The following is a 16,968-nucleotide window of genomic DNA, read 5'->3' on the forward strand; positions in this document are numbered from 1 at the left end:
CTCTGCTATATAAATACATAAAATGTACACTTTAATTAGCACACAAGTACAAATATGCAAAGAATTGTGACAGATGTTACTGGCTCATTAACTATTCTGTAATAGATGCAGCAATTAATGGATTATTTCCATAACATCTGTTATTGCAGTAACTCAGTACTCAGAGTGAATAATCTTATAGTAACTTCCTAGGGTTCTTTCCCCCATCAAATCCACACAAAACTGTACCAAACTTTGGAAAGGCACCATCAAGTACCAATAAACCTCTAAGGTAGTTGTGTTTTCTTATGTGGGTACAACATCTCCTGCTTAGATATGTATTCACTGTTATGCTGGAGTGAGCATCATCTGTCTTTTGAATGTAACACAAACCAATAGAGAATTAAATGTTATCTATCATTTGGTCAAAGATAGATCTTAATTAAAAGGCAAGGCATTTAGAGATAGACTTAGATATAGCTTCAAGTCATGGCAAATATTGCTTCTGCCCTTGAGGACCAACTTCGTATTTTTTCATGTTTCCAAATCCAATTGTGCCTCAGGCACCTAAATATCAGTAACAGGATTCCCCTGTGGGCACTCAGTGTACCAGTGGAAATGAATCACATTCCCTCTAACAAGTGCTGGTTTTAAATTCCTGACCTGGTTTAATACTGAATGCAGTCAAATATTGCATTTATCCAAACCATGCAAGCCACTAGGAAATACCACAAGTACAGGTTTAGAAGCATATGCCAAATAAAGGTTTATAAAGAATTTATTCAATTGTTACCTATGATTTCTCTAATGCAACAACAGAATGAGTGGTAGAATATTAGCATTTTCAACCATAACCACTTTCTATCAAGCATTCAACATCTAACACCCTCACTGGATTTAAAAACTTTTCTGTTTATTTATTTCTAGAGCCACAACATAATTAACCTGTCAAGCCCCCAGTTTAACTAAGGTTTATCTTACTTTTCCTTTACTGAGAAGACACCAAATTTTACACAGAAATGCCATATTTAGGTGTGCTGCTACACTGGCTAGCACAATTCAAAACTACTTTCATGGCCTCATGACACCCCACCTGGAACACTGCATCCAGATCTGGGGTTCTCAGCGCAAGAAAGCCATGGACACTGTTGGAGCAGGTTCAGAGGTAGCCATGGAGATGCTCAGAGGGGTGGAGCACCTCTCCTATGAATACAGGCTGAGAGAGCTGGGGTTGTTCAGCACAGAGAAGACTCCAGGTGTTACAATAAATGAGGGAGAGAGAATTTTAGAGGGGTAGATAGTGATAGGACAAGATGGAATAGATTTAAACCAGAAGAAGAGATATTTAGATTGGATATTAGGAAGAGATTCCTTACTGTGAGGGTGATGAAGCACTGGCACTGGATGCCCAAGGAAGCTGTGGATGCCCCGTGCCTGGTGTTCAAGGCCAGGCTGGGTGAGGCTTTCAACAACCTGGTCTAGTGGAAGTGGACTGCCCATGGCAGAGGGTTTGGAATGAGATGATCTTTAAGGTTTCTTCCAACCCAAATCAGCCTATGACTCTGTAATTTAACACATCAGGCTCCCCCAGCTTTCAAATCTGTCTTAATGTGCAGGCCATTGTCAAGTGCTACACAGCAGCTTAGAAGTTTACCATGTAAACTGAGGAAGGTTCAGGCTACTGTAGGTTCTAAAGTAGGTTCAAAACTACTTTAATGAAGCTTAACTTTTTGCTGGAGCAAATTGGGTTCAGATGCCTTTAAAAATCCTGACTAGGGTGACTGATACATGCCCATGGACTCTCAGAACCCAACAAGTCTTCTCAAACGTCAGTTCTTTAAGGCCTCATCTTTATTTAGTCTTCACATTTAAGCAAGAAATTAAAAACATTTTTAAAAAGTAAACCTTCTGTTTGGAAGACTGCTTCAAAGGCATCCTGAAAGAATTATCTCAGGGAATTGCCAGAGGCTGAATATGAATTTGATATCTGCATTTTTTAAAAAGGCTTAAACTAGGCATCATTTACGATCTCTTGCACAACTCTGGGACAACTTCCTTGTTATGAATTGCAGCTCCTTCCATTAGCTACACTTAGAGTACAGAGAATCCTGCAAGCAGGCATTTCTGGGTAGCTCACTCAAATGCAGGTGTCCTAAAGGGAATATCTAAAGATATTATTTAATTCAGCTGTGAGCATAAGCTCCCAGCAGAAGTACACACAAAGCAGTCAGTCCAATTCCCAAAGCACTCCCAAAACACTAGGGCTATATCTAAAACCAGGAATGAAGATGATTCTGTCCTATTGCTCAAGAAGTTCACAATCCAAACCTTTGAATGAAGTCAACTATGGCATTCACATTCTCTGAAAAAATTCCTTCGCCCAGGGTTTTTCTCCTGGGAAGCTGAAAGTCAGCTAGAGAGGCCTCAGAGAAAAGGAAAACCATTCTTATTTCATTTGCTTCTCCTGTGTTGTGCTCTGTGGAATGTGTTTGGAGATTGTTTACCCACAGGTGATTGTTTCACTGGATTCTGGTGTGAGTTGTTTTGACTCTTTGGCCAATTAGGGCCAAGCTGTGTCGAGACTCTGGAAAGAGTCACAAGTTTTTATTATTATCATTTTAGCATTCAGTAAGTATCCTTTCTGCAATCTTTAGTATAGTATAGTATTCTTTAATATAATATAGTAGAATAAAGTAATAAATTAGCCTTTTGATAAGATGGAGTCAGATGTATCATTCCTGCCCTCGTCAGGGCACCTTGTTTACAATAGTCAACTTCTGAATTCAGAAATCACTCAAAATTGTGGTATACAAAAGACATTAAATTTTTATTAAATTACAGCAGCTTTAAACAGGAGAGTTAAAAATTTTAAAAATATCTGAATTTTGGATTCATTACTTTTTTCCATGACAATCAGTGGGTCCCTGGGATATCTGTTGGCACTTTTAAGAGTTCTTCGACTTCTTCCTGTAAAGCCTCAGCTTTTTCACTCAGCAGCATCTACAACAAGAAAACACAGAGAAAAACAAAAATTAGAAAACAAATACACGTATTAGCTATAACTCTTAGATTAAAACACCACTTCCTTCCAAACTTGCACCTGGGTTTGTAAAAGACTGCTGCTACTCTGAGGACAGTAGCAGCTTTGCCTCAAAGAGCCAGCATTTTTTTGTCAATTAGTTTACATCCATATAGAAAGCAGTCACACAAAAATTCATACAGCACACAGATGATTTTCTGGATTCTGCCACCACACAATACACCAATTTTACAGAATATGAACAGTTTTGTCTGGAACTGTTAAGGAACATTTTTAACCTCAGACATTCATTTTCCATGTTAGAATAAACATTTTTAAGTTGTGCCTGCCGAGCTGACTTCTTCCTTTATTTGAAATTTCTTACTACAGCATTTTACACCAGACATACAGGACTCCCGATATTAGCAGTTGTTTAATCCATTGCCCTGAACTGTTGCTGGCATGGAGAGGAACAGGACCCCATTCAAGCACTCTTCTAACTTCCCAGTTAGAGAAAACTCCATGAATTTAGTATCTGAGCAGGAGAGTAGGGTAGATTGCTAGATTTGTCCTTGATGTAGATAAGCAATCTGCATATATCCCTTTCTTTTGGCTCCCACAGCAGCAAACGCAAAAAGCAGCAAGAAGCCTACAACATTATCTGAACATGACTTTTAAAGTACACAACCCCCAAAGCTGGTATATTTACTTCATGAGAATGTGCAAACCAAAACTTTCTAATTGACTGCCTTATTTTTACACCAATCACCCATCCTTTTATTCTGGACATTCCCTTACTTCACCATGAGCTTGCTCTTTTAGTAGAATCAAACATGAAGCCAATACAATTGTAACAGCAGACAATGAATGGAGATAGAGAGAGAATACCATCCCTTGATAAAGTACTTCCTGCAGTTTTTGTTTAGACATAACTCAGTGTTTGTTACAGAACCTGCATATTCAAAATGGAAAAGACAGGAAAGAAAAAAAGGGCATGACAAAAGCAACCTAAATAGGTGAAGTTAATCCTGCACCTTGTTGGTTTCCCTTTCTACAATTTCTACAACCCTACAAATCCTATTCTTTTGTCACAATTACCACTAGAACTTCTGTAAGGTAAGTCCTGAGATATTGGCAGAACAGAGCATTTCAAGTATCAGACAAGCTGTTACGCATTCTTGCCCTTTGCTTCCCCTCTGAAAAGCAGCACCACTTGGCTGTACACAACAGATTGTTCTTAGCACATATCAGCATTTGGATCACAAATGTCCACTAATGTCTTTACTAGTAAACTGAATCCTTCCCTTTTAATGCTGTTCAAACATCCACTTTTGACATACTGGAGTTCTGAAGCAGGTTTTTATAGCTTTATTTCTAACTCACCTTTGCAGATGAAATTATTTGTTTGGCTTGACGTCGTGACAAGTGCTCAATCATCCTCACCAAAGTTTCTGGATTTGCATTAGCCAAGTGTGCTAAAGTTTTGTACCCTGCGTTGTAAAGCTGTTTTGCTCGTGCCTGAAAGTACAAAATTGTGTTAGATTATCAGAACAGGAAATAGGAATTACTGGTAAGTGCCAATCTCTGCACCAATCTCCAACATTTCATTCTGCATATCAATCCAATCCTCTTTTTCTAACCTGAATACTCACTGAGAATCTTTATAGCCTAAAAGCACAGGTTTGCCACTAAGATTTACCACCCTAGCAATCTTATCCACCTCTTATGAATCCATTTGCCTTTATTTCCTCTGAGCCTAGATGATACCAATCATCTGCTGCTGTCTTCTCTTGTTGCCATGTTTTCTGCATTCACTGTCACTGACAGGAACAACAGTCCTGCATTCTTTGGAGGCGTCTGCCTTGTTTAGTTTCTCAGATTAAAACCTCACTGCCACTAAATTCAATGGTTTTCTGACAAACTGTTTCTACAATATGCTGGATAAGAAAATTACATCATTTTGCAAGGAGTAGAACCTTGGACTGAAGTCCCAAAAGAACTTTTGTTTTAATAGGAGTCTTTGATCAGAGACTAGTTAAATTTCTTATTTAACATACATGCAGTCCCAACATGACTTTGGATATTTCTGTAAGGATCTTCTAACTTAAATATGTAAATTCTTATTCCTCCTTACTCCCAGGAACTGAAGAATCCTTACCACAAAAGAAACCTGGACTCTGTTTTCCACAGAATTCACAGAATGACTAGGGTGGAAAAGACCTTAAAGATCATCAAATCCAACCCATGCTCTAACACCTCAATTAAACCATGGCACTGAGTGCCACATCCAGTCTTTTCTTAAACATATCCAGGGATGGTGACTCCACCACCTCCCTGGACAGACCATTCCAGAACTTTATCACCCTTTCTATGAAAAACTTCTTCCTAATATCCAACCTATATTTCCCTTGATGCAGCTTGAGACTGTGTCCTCTGGTTCTGTCAGTTGCTGCCTGGAGAAAGAGACCAACCCCCCCTGACTACAGTCACCTTTCAGAAGTTGTAGAGAGTGATAAGGTCACCTCTGAGTCTCCTTTTCTCCAGGCTAAACACTCCCAGCTCCCTCAGTCATTCCTCACAGGGCTTGTGTTCCAAGCCCCTCACCAGCCTCGTTGCCTCCTCTGGACGCGCTCAAGTGAGTCAACGTCCTTCCCAAACTGAGGGGCCAGAACTGGACACAGCACTCAGGGTGTGGCCTCACCAGTGCCCAGTACAGGGGAAGAATGACCTTCCTGCTCCTGCTGGCCACACCATTCCTGATACAGGCCAGGATGCCCTTGGCCTTCAGAGCTGGCTCACGTTCAGTCTGTTGTTGACCAGTGCCCCCAGGTCCCTTTCTGCCTGGGCCCGTTCCAGCCACACTGTTCCCAGCCTATAACGATGCAGGGGGTTTTTGTGGCCAAAATGCAGGACTCGAACTTTCAACTGAGTATACAGCTAAATTATTGTCCAAATACAGTATTTTCATAGTTGGTGTGGCAGAAGCCAGAAGAAAACCATAGCCCCCAGCTCCCATTTCCTAAACAGATCACTTTTCCCCCAACCTCCAGATTGTTGTGGAATATCTGCATTATGCTGAATTCCCAGTAACAAATTACTTGGTTTTCCAGATACACTTGAAAGGCGCAGTAACATTTAGCACACAAGTTAACTTGAAAAGTTTCATCGAGCCAGGTTTACTGACCTCTAGAACCCCTGCTACCTCCATCAGAGGGATGAGTTCTGTCTTAACACAGTATGTCAGCTGCTTGGTAAGCTCTGTCAGCAAGGCTTTATAAACCCAGAATTCTTCCAATTCCTGTAGAGACAAAGATTGCTAAAAATCAGTTCCAAAGTTCTGTATTTGGGAAATAAGACTGACAAAACTCTACTAAGGCAAAAAGTATATATTTGTCTTTTAGATGAGGGAAGCACTATTATCTCTCTAAGTCATCCTTTCAGAGAGCTGCAGAGGTGTATTCAGCATTCTTCAGCTGAACATCCCAAAGGTGGGGCAATTCTGAAGGATAAGCAATAAATTATTTCAGTTATTTCACCAACAGCACTAGCATTGATCAATCCCCTGTACAATTTGTATGTTTTCACATTCTCAGTGCATAAAGCTTGCTTTTACTATCAGAAATGTCATTGTATGACAATGTTAAGCTTTGCTCAACAGAAATAATAACATAGAACAGGAAAGGTGAAATATCACACCTGTATTCAGTTCTAAAGTAAGATAACAAAACTCCAGATTTTGCAAAACCAAGCCACAAAGAATTTATTTACATTCTTTTAACACAGTACCTCACAGAAATGTAGAAGGCAGGATGCAAAGGAGGCTGCAGAATTGAGGAGATTCTGCACATACCCCCGGGACAAGTTAAATTTCTCTGAAACACTCCATATATTGGTCTCTTTCAGTAGTGAATAAAGCACAAATGTCAGGTAGAACCTGTTCACCACAGCACTGTCCACATTCTAGGAATAAGACAAACTAGAATTCAGAGCCAGTATCACACTGCAGATGTTCTGTTAGTACTACAAGGCAAATCTTTTCATCTCTACTCCCTTCGCAGCTTTAAAACATTTCTATACTACACACAGAGACATTAAAAACATTAAGAAAACCAACCAATGAGATTAAAAGAACTTTAATAATCAGAACAGCAATAAATAACGCTAGCAGAAAAATAATCTGGAATTTGCAAATAATCAAATGAAATTACTCAACTGTCATCATAGGTATGAGAAATTGCCAACCTACCTTTCTGACGGCTTGACCAGAAGCCTTTTTTGTAATAAAGCTTTCAGGTACTCCCACAATATCTGCTACTTTTTGCTCTGCTGCACTTAGCTGGTTAAACTAAAATAAAATTTTATAAAGAATATTCAGATATTTAGTTCTTTTAGTATCATAGAAAACACAAGTACATTGTTCACAGTGCAACAATGTTTTTCAATATCTCTATAGAATCAGTAGAGTAGCTCTACAGTCACCAGTCACAGGCAGCCCTGAGGCTTCTTTGCCTACTTGTCTGATTTATCTGTAACTGTCCATCTCTGAATGCCTCATTTTAACAGAATTAAACAGATTTTAGTGCACTCCCAGTAAAAAAAAAACCAGCATATTTGCTATCAGATTGTTACCCCACTTCACGTCCTGTGTGTACAAACCCCCTGCAAATTTAATACACAGGATTACTGCATGCCCCAATGGATGTTTGCTAGCAATTTCTCACCTGTCTCAAGTATATCATCCAATCTGGGCTACAAGTCATATCATAGGGAGTTGACAGATATAGGAGATGAAGATTGCTCTCGAGAACCAGCCCCTCCAAACCCTTTTTCAATTCTCGGTACAGAATATTGCAGTACGCCAAGTCTATTGAGCCTAGAATAAGCACATAGGGTAAGAATAAGCACAACTATTATCAGGCACACAGAGTTAAATAAAGTGCATTTTAGCATAGAATCAGTATTATCTTTACCTTCCACAAAAGCTTGTTATGCCATCTGAACTGGAGAGAAATATCTGTAACCTGAATTACTGCTCTAACCTAACATGAGTAGCGAAGCAAAGCTGAGGAAAGGCAATCACCTATTTCTATGTATGTTCATTCTGTGTGGTTTTGGAGTGCTTGTGAAATGTCTTGGCTTTACTGAAATTCTACAATAATTTTGTAGATTGAAGGAACCCTTCAGACTCATCCTATTTCAACTACATTCCACACCCCAAAATATTTATGATACGATAGGAAAACAGAACTTCCTGATATATTTATTTTTGTTACAATTGGTATACATGTCACATGCTCCCTTTCCCTCTTAAGCTTTCCAAGAAATCCTTCTGTTTACAATAACCTGTTCATAACAATTAATTGTAAAACAAGGTCCTGAGCCACTTCAATTACAACACTAAATCAATTATTTAAGTGGTTTTTTTTAGGGGTACAGTTCCAGTTTTCTTCCCAGTGGGATCAATATTATCACACTTCATTCACATCACTTTCAGTCATGTGCTACTTCGCTCCCATTTTCAGTCTACATCATGTAGTAAAACTCTTTCTTGACAACTTGTTTTTCATTGCAGTTTAATAATAAGAATAAAAAAATCCATACCCTTATATGCAGCTTTACCCAGGGGTGTGATTGTCAGTGTAGATTTGGAATTGTGGTCTTTCTCAGATATTCTTCCTTTTAGGAGTCCTTTTTCTATTAGATTTTCCAGCCCATCTTTAATTATCTCTGCGAGGCTCTTCTCTTGAGACAGCAGCTGCTGCTGAACACCCAGCAATGTACAGCACATAAAATTGTCCACTTCCTCACAGGTAACTGCTATCTGCACCAGTTTGGGAAATGATTAGCATATTTAAAGTTATAATTTCACACGTTTAATAACACATAAGAAAAAATCACTGAATAAAGAAAGAGCTTGTGTTTCTATAGAATATATCCCAACAATAGAATGATTCTCAGTGGCAGATCTGATGGACTGCTCTCCATCTGTTCTATTATTCTAGCTACTGCATCATGTTAACTTGTTTCCACTGTTTCTATTTGTATTTTGAATCAAGTATCAGAAATAGAAATATTAATATTCTATTGTATAATAAGATAGATATAATTTTTGCTTTTACACATAAGGTAATTGTTGTGTTAGATGATTACTTATGGAGTTAAATGAGAAGATCTAATCAGATAAGGACAAAAATTTGATTAAAGCTTTTCTGAACTTGCAAGCCTGAATGTTTAAGCAGTCTGTCTTTTCCTACAGGATCAACAGGTGACATTTTTTCAGCATTTCCAAGCACTTAAGTTACTCACAGAGAAGAGTTAACTGATACCTTCAGTCCAACCAAAGATAACAACAGGCTTTGGATTCCCTTGGTCAACTCCAGCAGAAGATTGCTGTAGCAGTTCTCCATAGGACTGTGAACTAAATCCTGAACCTAAAAGAGACAAGGAATATATTAGTACAGAGGAATAGTCATGCATTAATTTTATACTTTCAAAAAATCAAGCTGGCATGCATGATTCACCTTATAAAGAAAATAAGGGTAAACATCAAAAGTTTACAGTTCCCATCTGAAAACAAGCCACATAAAGCAAGTTTAAAGGTATTATTACATAAATCAAATACTTACAACTTTAAGAGGTGAACAAAAATTAAGCTAGGCAGCTTGGCTCCTCCTGTTTATTCCACCATCTTAACTCAGCAATTTAAATTACCAACAGCTTTGTAAAAATTACCAAGTGTTTGTCTTTTTCTTGCACTATGAGAATACTTTCTCCAGCACTGTCAATACCAGCTCGACCAGCTCTGCCAATCATTTGCTTATACTGGTTCTTCTTCAGGAAGTCATTGCCAACATAAGGAGCTCTGAGAATCACCCTGCAAAGACATCCTGAATAAGTTATGCTTTATATTCAAATTACTAAAGCAGCAGTAAAATGTTATAAATTCAAATTCATTGTTTATATAGGCCCCTTACCTCATAACTAATAAAAACCTCTTTGGACAGATGCGTAAATCAATTGTAAAGCCTTAAACTATTTAAGGTGCATTAAATGTGCACGCAGAAGTGGATTCTTAGCAAGCAATCTTTGGTCACACAGAGTACAGCAGCCCTATCATCAGAACTTGCATATGAAAAGATAACACTTTTTTTTTTAAACATATTCCAACTGCAAATCCTCAGAAAAGGTTTATTTTACCATTTAAATGCTGTTCCTAGGAGAGTATCTAAAGAAATCACTGTTCTTTTGAATAACATTACTAAAACCATTAAAACATTTTTCAATTTATTAAAACTTCCTTAATCCATTTACATAAGTGCTCTTCAGTGATATACTCTGAGGTACTTCCTACTGATTCACATTTCCTACATGAATGCTGCAGTCTTGTATCCCAAATTGAACACAACATCCTTTATATTTCCAATTTGCTGGTAAAAGCACAAACATACTTTAAATAGTGCTAAGACTTCCAACTTACTAAAGAATTTTTTTTACAAAGCAAAAATCAATGCAAAACTTAAATCTTTTGGCTACTAACCTTCTAGCTGGTAGGTTCACTCCAGCAGCTAGAGTGGCTGTGCAAGCAAGCAGACACAGGACACCTGCAGAATAAGCTTCCTCTATGCTTTTCCTTTCATCATTTGTAAGGCCACTATGGTGATAGGCAATACCAAAAGGGATTGTCTGCTTCAAAACAGGACAGACAGTTCCATTTCCAATACTCTTTAGGTTCTTGATGAGATCTTGTTTTTCTTTCTCCTTGTGAGCTCTAAATTCTCTTGGAGGAGGAAAAGCATTTCTTTAGACTTTGACCAATCATTAACCAAAAGAAAATAAAAACCAAGAGACCTGCTTACTGCCTCATTCTCTTCATCATTCATTTCTCTAACATCTAAGTTGAAGAAATAGTTATTTCCAGTAACTTTCCAGCAATATGCAGGAAGCTGATTTAGTTGCAATAGAGCCTTCCTTGTTTGGAAACACAGGAACAGAAGATATCAAATACTGGCTGCTTTAGATTTTACAACTCAGATTTCCAAAGTGGGTATGGGAACAGAGATATTCAACTGACTACCAAAGTACATGACCAAATACCAAATGTTTGTTTTCTAAGCTTCCAGAAACCAGTGCCAAAGGGACATAAAGTTAGACTAATTTAGTATGTTTTTCCTTCTTTTCTTTATTTTTTTCCCTCTGGCAATCATCTTTTTCAACTGTTTTGGTACAAAAGTAAGAACTTTAAAAAAAATTTTTATTTAATAAGCCTTTTGCAGTTTGCTATCACTTATGCAATTAGCAACTTTATATGACTCCATGTTCAAAGTATTTACTTCTAATCACCAGGGAAAAACACTTGCAAGCTAGATGACAATAAACCCTAAGTTGTAAGCAATTATTTCACATATAATTAAAAAACATATAGAAACTTACTTCTTGAGGTACTTGCACACCATTGAAGCCACATTTTCACAATTCTTTTTAGTAGGACAAAAGATTAGACAGGAATATTTAGGAATAACTTCAGTAACAAGTGCAATGATGTGGTCAGGATCTGCTTTCTCCAGATTACTAGAATACTGTAATAAGCACAGATTGACAAATATTTAAAGCTAGGAATTAAGTCGTAACCTAAATATTCAACACTTGTTCTCAACCATTGCTTGAATACTCCCATTGGATTTAATGTGACATAATTCCAAGAAGTTGTAGAATAAGCTTTTTTCCCAATCCTTACTTGAAAGACATCTAACTTGAGGGATGCATGGATATACAAATCAAATTCTTTGCTTTTTCCCTTAATACTTCATTTTCTTTTAGCAATACTTGAGATACAGTCTACCATTTGACAAATCTTCCTTTGTAAAGGTTAAAAGAATCCCTACAAGGCAGTAGTAAGCTGGCAAAACCCACAAAAGGTATCTTCTTTCAGTTTTGTCCAAGAGTGATCAACTCTACCCCTGAACAAAAAACACTGAGTATCTGGAATACTCATACATACTCATACTTTTCACAGGTCAAAATACTGAAGAAACCTCTACCTTGAAGAGTCAAAAAGAAGTGCAAATCAAGTTTAAGCATTCAGTATTTCAAGGCTGTTTTTTTCATTCCCAAAGCCTACCCCTTCTTTCTCATGGGTACTACAATTGAATGATCATGTTTAAGTAATTTCTCTAGTGAAAGGTCTGCAAGCAAATCAGTGTAAAATAATGCATTTCACAACAGTTCTAAGAAACTATAAGCACTTTGTCTTTACCTTGAAATTAAGGAGATGTGAAAAAGCAAAGCCATTTTCTGTTTTGCTGTCAACTGCATAAATGGTGTCTCGTATCTTTATGTACTCCTTTAATTCTACCTAGGAAAGCAGAAACCGCAAAGAGAAACTTTAGTTAAATTACTCAGTTTTCTCTAAAACTATTGCTGATGTACAGATACAGCTTTTCTCTAAGCATCACATGCCATACACACACTTGCACATAAGCATGCACTTTAGAATTTTTAAGAGAACTTATTTGTTTTGATTATTTGCCTTGATAAAACATGGAATCATAATGAAGAATGCCAACATTGTTTCCCATGAACTGTTTATAAACCATGTTGTCCTGAAGCATACAAGAACCAGCACTACATATTCTAGTTATACCAAATGGACTACAGTGACTCAGCACAGTGGCTGTAATTTAGGAATTGCTTAAGTTAAAAAGAAGCAAATGCCTTAGCACAGCATTTTAAAGGTTATTGCATTTGTGTATTTAGAAGTGCATGGTGCTATTTACTGTATTGTTGGCAATTAGAGAGCAATAGCTGGCCTTATATTATACTGTACAATTAAGCACAAAAGGTGTGATACAATTCTAAACAGATTTACTATGATTTTAAAGGCAAATATCTTCTTTACTAGTTCCTGGTATCTTGTATACAGACCGGTCTAAAATTATTAGTGTAGTACTCTGCTTGCAGGAACTTCTGCAGGTCTCCAACATTATTTAACGTTGCACTCATGCCAATGATCTGTGTCTTTTCTGTAAAACAGAAGTTGAAATGAATTTATTGTCACATTGCCAATTTTTAACACTTCTGTTCAGTATCTAAGTCATGAGACTCCTTCTTCACTATCAATCTTTCCAAAATGCCAAAGTAGCAGGTTTGAAGGGAAAGGCCACTACTAAAGAAATACTAACTAACTACGAAATAATATTAAGTTTCAAAATAGTAACTGAGACTTAAATTTTAAAAAGAAGCATTTAATTGGATGCCTAAAGGGCTCCTACAAATAATGGAAGACATTTGACAACACCCAGGATTTCACAGAGAAGTATCAAAAGAGCTTCAAAAACACCCTAACATCGTTAGAGGGTCAATTAATACTTCAATGAGTAAATGCTGTTACTACATGGAGTCATGCCATGTTTTTCAAAAGCAGCCAAAACAGCACAAATCCAGAAAGTGAGAGTGACTTCTCTCAGAGGCCACAACAACAAAATGTTAATGACATTAACTGTAGCCACGTCTTACTACTGGTGTAAAGAATTTTCGCCAGAGTAATTTCCAGTACTGCTCCACGACTTCCCGCCCCGAGCATATGCAGCTGTGGACAGAAGGGAAAAAGAAAAGGCAAGAATGCTAATGAGTTGAGAGTATTTCTAAAAAAATCACCAAAATATATAGATATAAAGAAATACTACAGAACTGTTTTTGTTGGGCTTCCTAAAGATATCCCTTGTTTAAATTTGGATTGTTAAGTTCAGATGCATTACCTCACTTAAAAAGCATTTAAGGATCACAGAACAACAGACTCATGGGCCAATGTAGACAAGATTTACCTTCCATTTAACTAGACCACAACTGACACAGTAAACAGTCAGCGTGGAGATCTTTGTATTCACCACTCTGAGGCAATTGTAAACAAAATGCGGTTTAAGCAACACAAAGTAAAAAACATTCCTAGCAGCCAGCTTCTAGAAAAAACACAAGTTAGTGCTTCAGCTGCCCTCTGTTTAGAAGCTGCAGTGCTAAAGCATGGTCAGTCAGCCTGAAGAATTCCAGGAATTAAAATCCCCATTAGATGTTATACACATTACTCAACCTCCCAATAAACCCTTGGTAGTGCAACTCAGCCCCACCACTGCAACAGGCAATTCTCACAGCCAAATGTTACTTGGTATTTTTCATTTTTGTCAATGTTTCACTGGGTCATTACTACCAGACACAAAGTTGCATGGCTTCATATCTACGAGTTAAGGTCTAGGTTTCATAAAGTACATTCCATAAAACTAAAATTATTTATGCTTTAGTTCAACCCATTAGAGACTTCTAAATGACAAGTAGTTATGCAGGAATTCACCATCAACCACTACCACAGTAGATTTCTCAATATAAATCTATTACTCTGAAAAAGCAATAAATGCTTCATAAAAAAAAAAAAGAACAAACAACAACTTTCAAAATTATAGAATTATGGGCCAATTCAGAACACAGAAAATAAAAGTAATTTTCATGAGGAATACTCTAAGAAAAACCAATCAGGCGAAGAACTGCTCCTTCCTAAATAATTGCTTATTAGAACCCTAAAAGAACTTGCACCTGATAAACTGGAGTACATCTTGTGGCCTACCTCATCTACCACAACCAGGCCGAGGTCATCGATTCTTTCTGTTTCAATTAAGGAGTTCACCAGAGCATGTCCTTTTTCTATAGTAGCAATATAAAGAGATTTCTTTACTCTCCTTTTGATTGGTGGAAATCTTCCTTTACTTCCTGCATATTCTTCAACCAGGAAACCCAATTCTATCCCAAAACTCGATAAACCCCTAACCTATAAAAGAAAAATCAATTAGAGAACAAATTCATGCTCATTTTGGATCACAGATCTGCCTCAACAACTCAACAGAAAACCAACCCATACCACAATCAGCTGCTTGAATTAGTGAAACATATTAGCTAAGATTATCTACTCCAGCTACAAAATTGAACTGTCTACACATATTATAGCTGGGTTTTAGCTGTTCTCTAAAACTAATTTCCTCTTTATACCAAAATACATTTTTATTTCAAGATCACTTCTTTAGCAAGTTGGGCAGCACAGTTCTTAGGCAACTAAAGAAAACATCCCAAAAAGCCATTATTTCAAAATTCAGCACCCTTTACTTCATAAATATTTATGAAGTAAATATATCTTCACCTCATAATTTCTGTCCCATTCCAAAATTACTAACCATCAGAGCAGCTTTTAGAAGAGGTCACTCACTTCCCACCATATATTCATAAAAACCTTACTGCAAACCAGGCAGGTGAGCAAGTAAACAAAGCATATAATGAAAGACTTGTATCAAAAAAAGCAGTGCCAGAAACACTGTATCCAGACCTTTTCTTGGACAATGGCAACATATGGCAGGATCATCAGAACATCCTTCTGCCTGCAGAGTAATTCTTGGAGAATTATTATTTCAGCTACAAGAGTTTTTCCACCACCAGTTGGCAATGAGTATATCAAGTTCTTCCTTTGCTGTAGGGATTCTAACATTAGGCAATCATGCTGCCACTCTGCAAAATGAAAATGGAACTATCAGCAACCCCAGGGGAATGTTAGTTAACATGAAAATGCCTGTGTTTCATTCAGAACACTCTGAGCTCAGCCTTTGAGAGCTTTTCCTCAAAAAAGCACTTAAAGCTTTCAGTGATGGTGACTTCTAAACTATTCTGTAATCCAGATGGATACCATCCATCCATTCCATCCATCTAAAACACCAAAACAGCCACTTCCCAAAACAGGACAACTGCTTTCCAATGTGGTTTATGTTAAGCATTACCTTAAATATTTTTACAGTATAATGGGTGAAACAGACAATACTCCACTAGCAGTTCTTTTTTTTTTTTCCAACAGACCATTGGTTACACTACCATAAAGTGTTTCAATCCCTCGAAGTTGTCTGAATAAATCTTTAACCTTGCTAGGTAATCCATAAAAAGGGCCTATATCAAGAGAAGAAGATTCAATAGCTTTCCTAGCCACAAAAATCTCTTCAGATAAAACAGCTTCTTTGAGCTGCTTGGTCTTGGAGACCTGCAGAGTCTGGGCTCTGGCATTTCCAGTCATAGCACTTTTCAGGTGATCTTTGAGACTCTCGGATTTAAATAAAACACACTTGGAGCGTGAGGAAGAATCAATAGGTCTGTTCCTGTGTTCAGCACCAGCATAAAAAGACAATGGGTCTCTGATTTTGTCTGAGAAAGAATTTACACGTTCATCTCTCCCTTTTGAGAGTGGAGACATTCTAGAAGCAGAAGAAAGTTCATCCATTTTTTCAAAATACAGGAGTTGTGACGATGGCAAGTCATCTAAAATAGACTCAGTTAATTTTTGATTGCCATCAGCTGGGTCACTATCATGCATTTGGCAGGCACCCTCTTTGTCACTTTTAAGGACAACCAGATTTTGTGAAGCAGAGAAGTTATCTTGCTCTTTCTGGTGAACTCCTGACTGAAGGTTCCCAAGTACCATCTCTCCAGCTGCTTTCACATCCGTATTTTTATCCTGCAGGTATTTGTGTTCAGCATCATCCACTTGAGCGATCAAGGAATCGTTTCCATAAAAGCTGTCATAGTCACCAAACATATCCTCCTCGCTATCGTTACTGCACTGCAAAAACGAAACCGGAGTTATTGACACCCTGAGGCGACGCCACAGAAGACAGAATAACAAGCAGAGCACAAACATCAGAGCTAAGTCGCTTAAGTCTGCCCCAGCTTAACGCAAAAGCATTTTGTGTGATGCCATCTTTGAGGAAAACCCTGCTTAGGTTCTGAAGAAATGCCTTGACTAAGTGAAACAGATAACCTACAAGTAGGAGAATACGTGCACAGAGAGATGATAGAGATGATTTTTTTAAAGCTAAAGCCAAACGGCAGCACACTCTCTCATACAAAACATGACCCTTGCCGACACACACCATCCTCCCAGACGGAGCTCCCCC

The 16,968-nt window shown here is 37.7% G+C and overlaps 1 protein-coding gene across 1 annotated transcript; it reads right to left on the reverse strand.

Annotated features, from left to right (window-relative positions):
- Nucleotides 1-2,779: 2,779 nt before the first annotated feature.
- Nucleotides 2,780-16,960, reverse strand: HELQ (helicase, POLQ like). The gene is made up of 18 exons (XM_014311958.2): nucleotides 16,945-16,960; nucleotides 15,896-16,634; nucleotides 15,360-15,538; nucleotides 14,610-14,810; nucleotides 13,511-13,583; nucleotides 12,920-13,017; nucleotides 12,252-12,350; nucleotides 11,429-11,574; nucleotides 10,536-10,775; nucleotides 9,731-9,872; nucleotides 9,325-9,429; nucleotides 8,600-8,819; nucleotides 7,720-7,871; nucleotides 7,245-7,343; nucleotides 6,785-6,958; nucleotides 6,183-6,296; nucleotides 4,382-4,516; nucleotides 2,780-2,979 (listed from the first exon to the last, which is right to left on the reverse strand). Exons 1-18 carry the CDS (start codon nucleotides 16,945-16,947, stop codon nucleotides 2,893-2,895), a joined length of 3,006 nt encoding a protein of 1,001 aa, XP_014167433.2. The 5' UTR covers nucleotides 16,948-16,960; the 3' UTR covers nucleotides 2,780-2,892.
- Between the last annotated feature and the right edge of the window lie 8 nt (nucleotides 16,961-16,968).

The sequence above is a fragment of the Geospiza fortis genome, unplaced genomic scaffold (assembly GCF_000277835.1).
Source record: "Geospiza fortis unplaced genomic scaffold, GeoFor_1.0 scaffold11, whole genome shotgun sequence".
NCBI lineage: Eukaryota > Metazoa > Chordata > Aves > Passeriformes > Thraupidae > Geospiza > Geospiza fortis.

Coding starts and splice junctions, on each gene's coding strand:
- HELQ (XM_014311958.2), bottom strand. Junction 9,873..10,535: donor GTGAACCTACCAGCTAGAAG/GTTAGTAGCCAA, acceptor ATGTCTTTGCAG/GGTGATTCTCAGAGCTCCTT. Junction 6,959..7,244: donor CTGGTCAAGCCGTCAGAAAG/GTAGGTTGGCAA, acceptor TCTTATTCCTAG/AATGTGGACAGTGCTGTGGT.